At 46.5% G+C, this 14496-nt stretch overlaps 1 protein-coding gene across 3 annotated transcripts in view; it reads left to right on the top strand.

The window, feature by feature from the left end:
- CTTNBP2NL (CTTNBP2 N-terminal like) overlaps positions 1–12497 on the top strand; it is a 53663-nt gene extending 41166 nt beyond the window's left edge. For all 3 annotated transcript variants that reach the window (XM_084755378.1, XM_084755376.1, XM_084755377.1), the window contains exons 4-6: positions 2612–2842; positions 6851–6958; positions 8225–12497. In XM_084755378.1, coding sequence (XP_084611504.1) covers positions 2612–2842; positions 6851–6958; positions 8225–9703 — 1818 coding nt within the window. In that variant the 3' untranslated portion in view covers positions 9704–12497. The remainder of the gene's footprint in view (positions 1–2611; positions 2843–6850; positions 6959–8224) is intronic.
- Positions 12498–14496: the final 1999 nt, after the last annotated feature.

The raw sequence follows: 14496 nt of genomic DNA, 5'->3' as shown, positions 1-14496 counted from the left end.
GGTACTGAGAATTGAACCAAGGTCCTCTGGCAGAGCCATCTCTCCAGCTCCACCATGCACAGTTTTGTTTGTTTGTTTGTTTGTTTGGGGGTTTTGGTTGTTTTTGTTTTTGTTTTTTTCTTTTTAAAGACAGAGTTTCTCTGTATAACATCCCTGGCTGTCTTGGCCTCCCTTTGTAGACCAGGCTGGCCTCAAACTCAGAGATCTGCCTCCTGAGTGCTGGGATTAAAGGCGTGCGCCACCACCCAGCTCATGCGCGTTTTTTAAAGTTGCACTTTTAGGATTCGTTAACTATGAACTCAAACTTGACAGAGCTGAGCAGGGTCACCATGGCCAGAGTCAAGTCCCAGCTGCTGCTCCCCCACCGTTTCCATGGCATTTTGAAAAGAAAAGACATTAAAATTAAAGAAGGCTCGAGCCAACTGTTTCTTTTGTGCTACAAAACCAGTCTCAGTGACAGCAGTGCCCATTTACCACACCAAGGATCCAGACATGGTTTTATAAGAAGTGTGACGAGACCAGGAGCTGTAGGAGGCTCCAGGAAAGAGAAAGAATAAAGAAAAGGAAAGAAAGTAGAGAGGACTTTACTTTTAGGCCAGGTGTGATGGCTCATGCCTGTAAATCCAGCCAAAATTCAAGCCCAGCCTCCTGTGCCACCAAGGACCTGCATACACCATTGCACACAGGGATTTTTAAAAAAGAAAGAATATTTGCAGTTTAAACCAATGGGTTTCTAGTGTGTAAATATCAAACTACTCCAATCACATGTTGACAGGATGACTATATTCAAACCAGAAGTGAAATAGAAAGCTTGTCTGTTTTGAGACAGGGTCTCACTGACCTCAAGTTAAGAATCTTCCCGTGTCAGCATCTCAGGTGCAGGGATTGTGGCCTTGTGCCACCATCTCCAGTGTCAGGGTTTTCTCAATAGCTTGGTGGTTGTTGCTTTGTTTGTTAGTTGTTTTGAGACAAGGTCTCAGAATGTTGCTCAGCCTGGCCTCAAGCTCATAGAGACCTGCCTTGGCCTCCTGAGTACTGGGGCTAAAAGCATGTGCCACCATGCCCAGCCTGTGTAGAAACTGCTAATGCCACTCTGTTTGCCTACGTGTAGTACTTGTTGTACAAACCATGTAATTCCTAAAGGTCTCTTAAAGACAAGAAGGAAGCTTTGAAGTATCTTTGCAAACATTTGTTGATCCTTAGATGTCTGGTTGTCAAGGGGAGTGGAAAAGACTAAGGAAGGTAGAGGCTGATTGGAGACTGAAAAAAAAAAAGGGTAGAAGGCTGAAGGGATGACTCAGTCAGAGGACCAGAGTTCAATTCCCAGCACCCCCATGAAAGCTCACAACTGTCTTTAACTACAGTTTCAGGGGATCAGCACTCCCACACAGACATACATGCAAGGCAAAACCCCAATACGTGTAAAATAAGAATAAATAAATTAGAAAAGAAAAAGGGGTAAAGCTGGGCTTGGTGGCGCACGCCTTTAATCCCAGCCCTCAGGACGCTGAGGCAGACAGATCTCTGTGAATTCAAGGACAACCTGGTCTATAGAGTAAGTTTCAGGACAGCCAGGGGGCTACATAAAGAAGCCCTGTCTTGAAAACAGGGCGGGCGGGGGGGGGGGGGGAGGTTAGAATCTGGCAGCAGGTAGGAAGGGACTTTAGTCTGAGGCTGGTTGTGTGTGCCTCCCCCGTCTTGACCATCAATAGTGGAATCACATTCTCTCTGCACAGCATCACAAGGAGTCCTGGGCTCTCCCTTGTCCACACTCGCATCTTTTGCATACCTGCTGGCTCCTTGTTTGTCTCTAAGTATATAAACTGATAAAGTCATCGTGTCTTAACACTTCAGAAACGCAAATGCCAGAACAGAAGAGACCTATGACACAGCTGAGGGTAGCACAGGCAGACATTCGGAGGCAGTGCGCCTGCTGCTTCGAGACCAGGACCTGGGAGCCGGGCTACCTAGGTTTCAGTCCCAGTTCTGACGGTTGGCTGGCTGAGTAACTAGCCCCTTTTTAATAGTTTTCTCATCTGCAAATTGAAGACGATTAGCACTACTTTTTGGGCCTATAAAAGTACTCAAGTTGCCGGGCGTGGTGATGCATGCCTGTAATCCCAGCACTCAGAGAGGCAGAGGCAGGTGGATCACTGTGAGTTCAAGGTCAGCCTGGTCTACAAAATCAGTCCAGGACAGCCAGAACTACACAGAGAGATCCTGTCGGGGGGGGGGGGGGGGCGGGAGGAAGAAGAGGAGGAAGAGGAAAGAGGAGGAGGAGGAAAAAATAACTAAGTTAATATGGCCATTCCTGCTTTGGACAGTGTCTTAACGCTGGTCCGCTCCCTGTAATCCTTTGCTTGTTTCCGTTATCACACTGTTGCTCTTCCTGATGTTGCCCGTCTTTGTGTGGCTGTGCTTGATTTGTAGTCAGGTTTATGGCAATGCTCCCACCTTTGGTATGTAACTGCTGTGTCAGCAGCTCCTCATTTTAATGTTCCATTTTGCTTTTTGCTTTTCTTCTTCTTCTTCTTCTTCTTCTTCTTCTTCTTCTTCTTCTTCTTCTTCTTCTTCTTCTTCTCCTTCTCCTTCTTCTTCTTCTTCTTCTCAGGCGCAACACAGAGATACTTTCATTGAAGAACGCTATGGGAAATACAACATCAGCGACCCTCTAATGGCCCTTCAGAGAGACTGTGAAACCCTGAAGGAGAAGAATGACAGCGAGCAGCAGCCGGTGTGCACGAACCCCCTCTCCATCCTCAAGGTGGTGATGAAGCAATGCAAGAACATGCAGGAGCGCATGCTGTCCCAGCTGGCCGCTGCTGAGAGCCGCCACCGCAAGGTAGGCTCGGGCAGTCGGGGGGGGGGGGGGGGGGGGAAACGCCGGAAATCACGCCTCCTCCTGTCCTGCCAGCCGCCAGTGATCATGGCAATCAGAGGGCTCCAGGGAGCTCATGGGTATCAGAAAGGCCCGTGAGTTACACAGGAGTCAGGAGAGTACGAAGGGGTTCCAGGGTATGCACAGGTTCAGTTTAGAGACTAAGGTGGCCATGACTGAAGGCGGCATTCCTTCCTGGTGTGCCGCTCAGAACACTTGGTGCATTTTTCTCAGATCTCAGTCTCCCAAACTTTGGCAACAAGCCAGTGTTTAGCCAAGCTTGGAGCTGAACAGAGCGTTCTGTTCGGCTTATTTAAGTGATAAATAAAAAGATTAACAGGTATTTAGGGAAGAGGGAGAGAGGGTAGAAGCCTGCCTACTATAGCCAGGCAGCATAGAGATGGCTCCATTCATTCTGGTGTTGCGTTTCCTTACATGCTTGTGAGGCCATAAGCATCTCCTGGGTTGGCTTGTTTTTACGATTTTCTATGCCGGATTGGGGCTCAGGGCAGGCACTCTGGCTCTGTCTGATAGCTCCCGGGTAGGAAGGGCAAGCCTGTACTCCTGCAGTCTCCTGTTTCAGAATTCCAGCATATGCGCATTCGTTCCCAGCTTTCAGCATTTTAAGAAAACTATCAGTTTAGATTTGGACCTATGAGATAGGCATCAACAAGGATGAGTAGGAGACATTTTCATCAGAAAAGTGAGGTCAGCTAACTTAGTAGACATTAGTTTATTCTCAGGGTTACCTCCACGGGCGCTCTCTGCTAAGTTGCCCCAGCTGAGTCTTCTTGCCTGTCAGTCTTTATTTCTCTTCATCGAGTCTAGAGGATGAGTCCTTAACCATGGGTAGGTCACAGATGTCCCACAAGGCCCCTGAAATATGGAGAATATCAGAAGTGTTTGCATTTTCATGAAAAGTGTAAATTTTCTACTTTCAGTCAAGTTCCAAAAATTGCTTAAGACCTGAAAGAGTCTAGCCCAGAATGTGTCTTCTAGAACATTAGTGGCAGTGTATTGAAATGTGACCTAAGTCAGGGCCTTCACGTGAACTAAGAAAATCTTCCCCGCTCCTCTGTTGGTGGGTGGACAGGCCATCTTCCCGCTTCACACAGGAAGTGATGAGGAAGGTGTCGTGCACAGTGTGTGATAGAAGGTGTAGTATAGTTTGCAGGTCTAAGTGACTGGAGAGAGGAGAAAGTTAAAAATAACTGAGAATTTCTTAATATACTCTTGTTTCAATGTAAAATATTTTAAGTAGTAGTAAATTTTTGAAACCAAGTAATTCTCCTGTTTCATCTAGTTGGCTGGTTTCCTGGGACAGGGTCTCATGTAGTTCAGGCTGACCATAGACTTTCACTTTATAACCAAATATGATGACCTAGGCTACCTGGGAAGATGTGCACAACCGTGCCCTACAAAGTACCCATCTGCTCTTGGGTGTGTTCCCAAGCAGAGCACTAAGTTTGCCAGTTGTCAGTTAGTCCTTAGAGGTGTATAAGTGGAGTGTGGTGTGCCTGTTAACTGTAACCCTTCACCTCTCAGAAGGATGAGAGCCCGCACAGCACACGAACCCATCACTTATGGCCATGGCTCAGTCCCGTCTCCCCTTGCCCATGCCCCCCAGCACCCACAGATAGCTTCATCTTCGTTGTTTTGAAACATGCATTCGTGTGACCCCCACGAGGCTTGAACTCGCTATGTAGCTGAAGATGCCCTTTTCACTCTACCTCCCAAGCACTGGGATTACAGATACCCGCTCCCCATACCCAGCTTAAGGAAAGTCTTTATCTAATCTGAAACTTCCGGCTCTGAGCCACACTCCCGAAGCCCCTGCTGCCTCGAGGTTCCAGCTCCGCCTCGGGGGCCTGGCGGTGAGATGGTCGTCTACTGGAAGCGCTGCCTCGCCTCAGGCTCTTCTCCCACTTGCCAATGTTCTTAAACTTCTGGGGCATGGAGAGACACCTGAGCAGCAAAGTGGCTAGTTGCTCCTTCCAAAGAGCCCGAGCTCAGTGGCTAACACACCCACCTCGGGCAGCTCACAGCCACCAGTAACTGCAGCTCCACAGAGTCCCATGCCTCTGGCCTCCGTGGGCAGCCACATTTATGTGGTGCACACACACTCTCACGAGAGAGAGAGAGAGAGAGAGAGAGAGAGAGAGAGAGAGAGATTGAGAGAGAGAGATTGATTGAGAGAGAGAGAGAGACAGAAGCAAAAACCTTTCTCCCGTACTAACGTCTCTTGTCTCTGAGACGTTATAGTTTTTCCGCTCCTTTCTGTAATTGTAAGGGGCTCTCAAAGGGGAGGATAGGTAAAACACAGCCGCCACATTTAATCTAAAACTAGATCTTTTAAGCTCAAAGGAAGTACACTTCTACATTTTCATTTTCTTGGAATGGTTGGTTGGTTTGTTTGTTTTGAGGCTAGATCTCCCTGTGTAGTTCTGCCTGGCTTAGAACTCACTGTGTAGACCACGCTGACCTAACAGTCAGAGAGATCCTCCTGCCTCTGCCTTCTGAATACTGAGATTATAGGCGTGTGTCACCATGCTTAGTTTTTTCATTGTAAATTTTAAAGTGGGGTTCCGTGTCATAGAAAAAGATGTTCTTCTATATTACGGAGATGGCTTCAAATGTGGCACACCAGCTACTGAGTAAAATGTCCTCGTTTCTGCTACAGACAGAATTCTGCCTAAAAGTGGGCAACCTTGTATGCAGGCAGAGTTGACAAACTGCCAAGACAGGGAAAACAAGTCCTCAATAGTTCCTGCCTCACAAATATGTCTGTCAGATATACTGGGCCAGAAGGCTGAAGATGATGCTCCAGTGTTATAGAGAGTTTTGGGTGACTGTTCAGGCAGCAAACTGTCTCTGTCATTTTTTCATTTTAGAAGCTGCTAACTTGCACTTCCTGTTTATTCAGATAATTAATTTTATTCCTTCTCAAGTCTCTGATGGGGCTGAAGACCAGATAGTTTAGTTTTACAATTAAGCTTAGTTTAGGGGTTAAGATGCTTTTAGGTCTAGATAGATGTTTTTAGGTTGATAGGGATGAGATATGATAGATACTGATTTACACTCAAAGTTGTAGATTCACCAAGATAGGAAAGATGTTTTCTTCAAGGCTGCCAAATACAAATAGCCAAAACACTATGAATGTAACATTTATATAATTCCTGATTGTTTCGTGGTTCTTCTTGTTGTAAGTAGTTTATTGTATTTATGTGTAATAATATAAATGTATATGTAAAGGTAAAAAGTAAAAGAAAAAAATTTTTAAAGACATTTTTATGAGACAAAATCAGGAGAAATGGCCATCAAGGTAGCTGACAGTGCCATGCCCTGGAGGTCGGGGTCAGAACCTCTGAAATAGAAGCCACCAAATAATACTTTCCCAAACTGGGTTGGCTCCTTAGCACCAGGATAAACGGAATAGGATAAACAGGCATGTCACTAAGAAAGAGTCTTGTGAAAAATCACCAGTTAGGATCACAATAATTGAGCCTTTTCTACATAGGACGAAGTAGATGTACAACACTTTGTATTGGCTAAGCAGGGCACAGGATGTCCCCTTTGATTTTGATGTTTAATTTCAAGCTTCCATTTGGTGACTCCAGTGCCAGCATAGAGAAGGACACCTCATCCTGTGGGATACCAGTCCCGCACCCCACGCTCACGCCCAGCGCAGACTGCATGTGACTTCCCAGATTGCTAGTTCTCAGCCGTTCTCAACCCCCACGGCTAATTAGTTTCTCCCTTGTCTCTGTTTGCATTCTTCTGCGCACACTTCAGCAAAGTAAATATCTTGTTTCTAGCGCATAGCCTGCATGTCTTTCACCTGCCAGACGGCATGCTCCTTGACAGCCCTGGCTGGGCTTCCATTTGTGTGTTTAATCTGGAACCCTCAAGTGTTGAGTGGTCTAAGTGTGATTACTTGATATTTGGAAGTAAATGTTTTTAAATCCTTTGCAGGTAATCCTTGACCTCGAAGAAGAAAGGCAGAGGCATGCGCAGGACACCGCTGAAGGAGATGACGTCACCTACATGCTGGAGAAGGAGAGGGAACGGCTGACGCAGCAGGTACCTGGGGAGAAGGGCCGTGATGACGTTTGCCCTGGGTTTCTTAGGGTCATTTTTAGTGTGCAGAATTACATTATATGTCTTTAAAAATAAGATAGAATGCTCCATGTTTATCACATCTTTTTCCAAAAAGTCTTCCTTTTTTAAACATAGATTAGAGATGGTCCGGGGCCCACATTTGGTTCCTCACATCAACATCAAGTGGCTCACACCTGTCTATAACTCAAACTCAGGAGACTCTGATGCCCTGTCTACAGTAACACGCACACTGGCGTACACATGCCCCCCCCCAAGAACATATAGCTTTAAAATAAAGCAAGCATAGATCACTCATAGCATGTAGTTTAGAGGGCTCTGATTTTCAACTGTTTCATTGTTGCCTGACCTACAGTAATAGCATGGCTAGTCACAATCCAGTATGCCTGAAGCAAAGATCACAGGACATAAAACAACCCTTTATTCCTGTAGTATAAAATGTGTTTTCATTCTCGCTTATATAGATAGGGGTAGCCTTGAACTCACACTCTTTATTTATTTATTTATTTATTTATTTATTTATTTATTAATATTATCATGGCTCACTGAGTTGGTTTCCTTATCTATTAATGTATCTCCTTTTGGAAATTTCCTGATTCGAAGGGTTCACTCATCCTGCTCCCTCTCATTCAGAGTCTGTGTGGTAAGGCTAGACATTCAGACATTCAACTGTTAGGAGGGTGGCACATGCCTGTCATCCTAGCAGTCAGAAGGAGTTCAAGTTCAAAGCAAGTCTCAGAGTAAGATCTTGTCTAGTGCAAACAACAACAAAAGTAGGATTTAAGTGCAACTGTTTATGTTCGTTTATTTTTTTTAAGATGAGAGAAAATGACTAAGGAACTTTTAAGTTTGATTTTCAACAGCATCCATGCCCAGATCTAGCATATGTGGTGTTCTGTCATTTGTTTTGGCTGATTCTACGTCCTTTCCACATACCTAAAACACAGTGGTGCGTCACATTCCCACTGTTCACCCTGAGGCAGTTAGGAACTCAGATGCCTCCCAAATCATCAAGAAAAGATGAAACCATAGTTTGTGGGATGTTCTCATACTTCCAAACCACTAGTTAACCTCAGCACCACGGCATACGTGCTAAAGCCACGCACCAGAGAGCAGGCAGCGAGGGCACTCTGTAGGATTGTCATTTTCAGTACATCCATTTGTTTTCCTGCACTAATCAAGATGTGTGGTGGTGTCTGTCTGTCTTTCTTTCTTTCTTTCTTTCCCTAGTTGGAATTTGAAAAGTCACAAGTGAAAAAGTTCGAGAAAGAACAAAAGAAGCTGTGCAGTCAGTTGGAAGAGGAGCGCTCCCGGCACAAGCAGCTCTCGTCCATGCTGGTGCTCGAGTGCAAGAAGGCCACCAGCAAGGCCGCTGAGGAAGGGCAGAAGGCGGGGGAGCTGAGCCTGAAACTGGAGAAAGAGAAGAGCCGGGCCAGTAAGCTGGAGGAGGAGCTGGCAGCTGAGCGGAAGCGAGGCCTGCAGACGGAGGCCCAGGTGGAGAAGCAGTTGTCTGAGTTCGACATTGAGAGGGAGCAGCTGAGAGCCAAACTCAACCGAGAAGAGAACCGGACGAGAGCCCTAAAGGAGGAGATGGAAAGCTTGAAGAAGCGTGTGAAAGACCTCGAGGCGGCACAGCGGCACAGGGCCACCAGCGAGCAGTGCAAGCAGCCAGTGACCACGTCCAGAGGCACAGCCACCGAGCCTCCTTTGCAGGTGTCTGTGCTTTGCCAAACGGAAGGTGTTCAGACAGAAAGAAGCCACGGGAGCATCCTAGCCAAGCTGACAGACCCTGGACTTCCGGGTCCCACCACCCCTGCTTACTCGTATGCAAAAGCTAATGGCCACTGTGACCCAGAAATACATACTACCAGGGAGTTGACATCAGGCAGCAGCACAGAAAGCCAAGGGCCTCCACGAGAGAAATCTGTGGTATCAGCCCAGGAGAAACCAATGGAGAACGGTGGGTGTCCTGTAGGGCCTGATGCTCCAGTCCCAATGCCCAGTCACCTCCCTTCCAGTGGCAGCTCACTGTCTCCCAGCAGCACGGCCTCTTCCTCTCTGACGTCATCTCCCTGCTCTTCCCCGGTTCTAACCAAGCGCCTCTTGGGGTCTTCAGTCAGCAGCCCTGGCTACCAGTCTTCCTACCAAGTAGGGATCAACCAGCGGTTCCACGCAGCTCGGCACAAATTTCAGTCCCAAGCTGATCAAGATCAGCAAGCCAGTGGTCTCCAGAGCCCTCCGTCCAGGGACCTGTCCCCTACCCTGCTAGACAACTCTGCTGCCAAGCAGCTGGCCCGAAACACAGTCACACAGGTGCTCTCCAGATTCACTAACCAAGGGCCAATCAAGCCGGTCTCTCCCAACAGCTCCCCCTTCGGGACAGACTATCGAAATCTGGCCAACACTGCCAACCCAAGAGGTGACACCAGCCATTCACCTACTCCAGGGAAAGTGTCCAGCCCTCTGAGCCCCCTGTCTCCGGGAATCAAGTCCCCAACCATCCCCAGAGCCGAGAGAGGAAACCCGCCCCCAATCCCACCCAAGAAACCAGGCCTCACCCCTTCCCAATCTGCTGCCGCTCCAGGGGCCAAGACTCATCCCCAGGCATCCTCCGTGACCACCACGGAAGACCTTGCCAGCAGCTGCTCTCCCAGTGCCGTGGTGGCCAACGGCAAGGATGCTGAGATACTTTTGCCTTCCAGCAGCTAGTGCCCAGGAGTGCGTCTCCACACTTGACGTTCCATCAGATCTCGTCCAAGAGCTCAGAGTGAAACCTTGGAGCCAGACATGTTATTTATTTCGATAGTAGCTACAGCCATCTGTATAATACCTTGAGTGTAGTTACCTTTTTGTATTTTTTTTTTTAAAGTAGAAACTGAGTACTTTGGATTTGTATGACTCACCTCTTTGTACTAAGCTAGAAGGGGACCTCAGACATACACCTCAAACCCAGCAGTCACCAGCGTGTTTGATGGAGCAAGCTGAGAGCCAGGCAGGGGTCTGCTGTCAGTTTGGGAGCTAGAATTACTCAGCACTCATTTCAAAGTATGCAGAAGTGGTGCGTGCAGATTTTCATTCCAGATGAACATGTTTTTAAAAGTGCCTGAAATCAGACTGCCACGTAAACGTGATTCTGCAGCAGAATCCACGAAAGACATTTATTGCAGAAAATGAGATCCTCTGTGACTCTGAATGTCAGACACCAGCACTGCTTCGAATCCTCCTTGACTGTGTTTAATGCCAGCTCCATGTTCGGAACTGAGGTTTGCATAAGTAGAGTTGCAATCCTTCTAAGGGGGGCATGAACTCTGGTCAGGCTGGGCTCTAGAAAGCCCTTAAGAAGCCCTTCCGAGCACTTAGCAGTTGGGGTGCTGATTTTCTTTTGTACTTTTGACAAATTCAGTCATTCTCAACTTGCTGCCTCAGTTCTTGAACAGAGTGAAATGGCATCTCCATTCAGAACCGGCTTCAAGCATCGGCCGTGGGAACCTCTGATTCTGGTTGCTTTTCCTTGAATGGGAAATGACAGAACGAACTCTTTATTCCGCAGTCAAAAAGCAATAACTTAAAAGTCACTCGCTGTGACATCGTAAGACAGAATTATACAGATTTTTACCAAATTGTTACATTTATTCTCCATGCTGCCAGCACTTGTATCTGTGGAACCAAATTAACTTCTGCCCAAGTGGAGGTTTGCCTGTGTCTGTATGGATACATGCCCCTTTTACATGTTCAACACTCACACACTTAAGCACATAAACATTCGTGTGATTGTATCTTTGGCGTTTGCAGTACAGCATAAAGGACAAGTAGAGTCGCATGTTAAGATTCCCTACCCAAGCAACTCGATATGGCTCAGAGCCCTCAGTCAACAGAGGGCTATTTCACAAGGAAGTGAGCCAACCCCAAGGGAAGCCCAACTCATCAGCACCGTAGAAAGGCGCCACTAACCAGTCCTAGTGCCACAGAACTCAGCACACCATAGGAGTAAGGCAGCTCGCTCCCTCAAGCACTGCCCACTAGTCTGGAGTAGAGAAGCCGTAGCAAACCATAATGTCCCAGCCCGAGTACTAGGGCCACCCCCTTTGAGACCCAGCTGCTGCCATGAAAAAAAAAAAAATCCAGGCCGGATTTTCATGGAACTCAGATTCCCACAAGAAAAATCTCATTCAAAATATTTCCACTTTTTAAATGCCAGGAACTGATTCAAAATGTTTTTAAACACTACTGATTAGACAAACGTGGTTGCAGCTGACTTCAGCTTGGGAGCAACCGAGCTGCAACCTCGTCCATCCTAGGAATTCTGCTGTTTCCCTCATAGTGAGTTTGTAGAGACAGATGTTTCCAGGCTTCTCCACTGTGTCAGCTACATCTGACCAGGTCCACAGAAGAGTCTCTCTCTTGGCAAGCAGGACTCCAGACAGACCAGCTGTGGTTACTCAATTTTGTATCCAGAGAGAGAGGGTGGCCTTGGTGTCCTCATGCATTGTTCTAGCCAGGCCTGTTTCTGGCCTGTGTTACCATTTTATCGGCACAGGGAATGGATGATGTAGTAAACACTTGATCATGTTTTTGAAAAACCAAAGGAATCAGTGGACCCATCCAGGTTAAATAACTCACAAAGAATTAGACATTGGTTTTCTTAAGAACCATAGAGCTGGAAGAAAGAAAAAAAATAAGTCTTCCCAATAACTTAGTTGTTAGTAACTTTTTAATTACATATTTATTAACCTATTGAGTCAGTGGCCAAGAGGCAGGTAGTAAAAATCTCGATGGGCAAGTCAACAGCAGAGCACACTGTTGACTCTACAGCTTGTAGTTTGGATGACTAAATGCGTGACATGAAAGTGTGGCGGATGCTGTAGGGCGTCGACCAAATTGTCCAAAGCCATCCTGCATTGAATTTATTCCTGTTGCGGAGCCAAGATGGAACAGTGGTGCTCAAAGGCGGAACCTTCTAATCAGGAGAGACTCCGGTGCCAGAGTGTTCTTACCGCTCTTGCTTTAAATGGTAATCTTAAAAGTTGCATTGTGCTCTTCCTCTGTTTGGAGATAGATATAGATAGATAGATATATATACATATATATAAAGAGAGAAATGCTATAAGGAAGTTTATTTCTTAGGAGGTGCACTGAACAATATTTCTTTTACAGTGTAATACGGGGGGTGGGGATATGTAAAAGAAATGTGTATTTTTGCTAGTTGCCTATCTTCTGAGTAATAAGCACAACCCTGAAATGGATCCAATAATTCAGCTAGGTATTATCGATTAGTATTTAAGTTTGCAATAGATTGTGACTGTGTGTGCTAAGTAAAAAAAAAAGTTCCATGATTCACAATTTGGGTATTAATCCGCCTCAGAAAAGCTGCTGTTGGTCAGCAGAACCTAATGACGGACAAGGTATAGCGCCAGCATTAACTATCATTAACATTTGTAAGGCCACCTGTGCCGTGCAGAAACCTTCATTTTTATAGCAGACCACATTAAAACAAGTTAACTCATGCTGTCCTCGGCAACAGTCTTCTCTACAAAAACAACGAATGCTGTACAATCCGGGCTTGTTTTATTAGGGAGGGGAGTGGGTGATAGAAGGAGCATTTAATTGTCTGTTTGAAAAACCGAAAGATTCAACGGAGGCATCCAGGTGAGAACTCACAACAAAGTAGGCACTGGCTTTCTTGTGAAGCATAGAGCTAGGGGGAAGGGGGAGTTCCCAAGAATCTATTCTTTAATAACTTGTAATATATTTTTATTCATTGAGGACTTCATATACGCATATAGCATCTTTTCATATTTATCCCACCATTCTCCCCCCCCTCCCAGCTACTCCTGGGTGCATCCCACCCCATCTTTTTCCTTTTTTAAAAACAACCCATTGGTTCTGGTTCATGCTGTCCACGTACACATGAGCAGGGTCTACCTGTCAGAATCCACACCCATAAGGAAGACTGCCGCTCCCTCTCTAGCAGCCACCATCTGTCATTAACCACTCAGCTAGGGGCGTGGCTTGCGAGCCCCTGCTGGAATGTTGAATGGCTTGATCCCGTGCAGGCAGCCCCAGCTAGTGTGAGTGTGAGCGCATTGGTCCTGTCATGTCCCCATCCTCCCTAACTTATGGCTCTTAGAATCTTTCCTCCTCTTCTCTGATGTCCCCTGAGCCTTGGGAGAAGGTGTGATACAGATGTCCCACCTGGCGTTATCGTCTGCTTTGACCAGTTGGGAGTTTTCTGTGCTAGCACTGACCCCCATGCAAAGAAGCTTCTTTGGGAAGGGCTGCAAGCTGCTTCACTAATCACATCTAAACACGTATAAGGATACGTGTTTAGAGAGCAGGTTGATCACTATGTCCTCTTAGCAAAACAACAGTCAGTTCACCCCTAGGGCCTAGACCTCCCAGCCATGGGTTCTTGGCCAGATTTACAGTACCTTTCATGGAATTGTCTCCTGTGAGAAGGTCTAAAGTCCAGTCAGAAAGCAGCAGTTACCACTGTAACATTTTTTGCCACTACCATACCCATGGGTATATGTTGCCAGACCAGTTACTAATAACCTCAGAACCCTCTGGGAGATCTGGCCCTTTTGAAAATCTTAGAAAAGCTATATATTATATTCCCAGAAAAATAGATATGCCTATATGCAAAATTCGGTTGATGGTTCCACTGGAACCAGACCAGAAGCCACCAGTGACTCATGTGTTCTGCCTTTGCCTTGGCCTCTCATTTCCCAAATGACTAATGCTTCCCTCAGAGTTTACTGGTCTGTGCCTTTGCTGCTGCTCCACGTTTGCAATTGTAAGCTGTAGCCAGACGAAAGTACTTGAAAATCCTTTGATGTACAAAAGATGTTCAAATAGTGTGGATGTTTACGTATCTTAAGCAAGCTCACTAAGGATCTATTCAGCAAACGCTAGCTGTATCCAGTTTCCCATGACAGCCTCTGGCAACTGGTGGTGGTGGGGGGGTGTGTGTGAGAGAGAGAGAGAGAGAGAGAGAGAAAGAGAGAGAGAGAGAGAGGTGTTGAAACACAATCCAGTGTCTTGAAATGCTGCCTTTGGAACAGGGGGTGAGGTGCCGGGGTGGCCGGGTGACATGCTTGCCTAGCACATACTAAGCCCTGGGTGCCATCCACATTTTTGGGGTGGGATGAGATGCATTTCAAAATGGTGAGTCAGAGGCAGCCAGTGAGCAGTGTTCCATGGGAGTACTTTTCAGATTTTAAGTAATACTTACTAGTTGAGAGAATTTGAGAGTCCGTCTATCTGTTTGCCTATCAGTGGACAGATCATCACTAAAAGGAGGAAACAGACTGGGTGGGGCTCCTCAAACTTAACTGTGCTTGCCTAACTTAACCTAGGGAGCCAGTGATGGCTGGTGTGGTCTGAGGACCACATTTTGGTAACTGATGTTTCACGTCCCTCCCTTGTTCTTTTAAAACTTAACTTGCCTATTATGTAAGGAGATGTCTTGGCTTCCAGAAATCCTGCCAGGATGTCAGTGACGT

Source organism: Acomys minous, assembly GCF_964271855.1.
Source record: "Acomys minous genome assembly, chromosome: 14".
Lineage (NCBI taxonomy): Eukaryota > Metazoa > Chordata > Mammalia > Rodentia > Muridae > Acomys > Acomys minous.
This window is presented reverse-complemented; position numbering and strand designations above follow the sequence as displayed.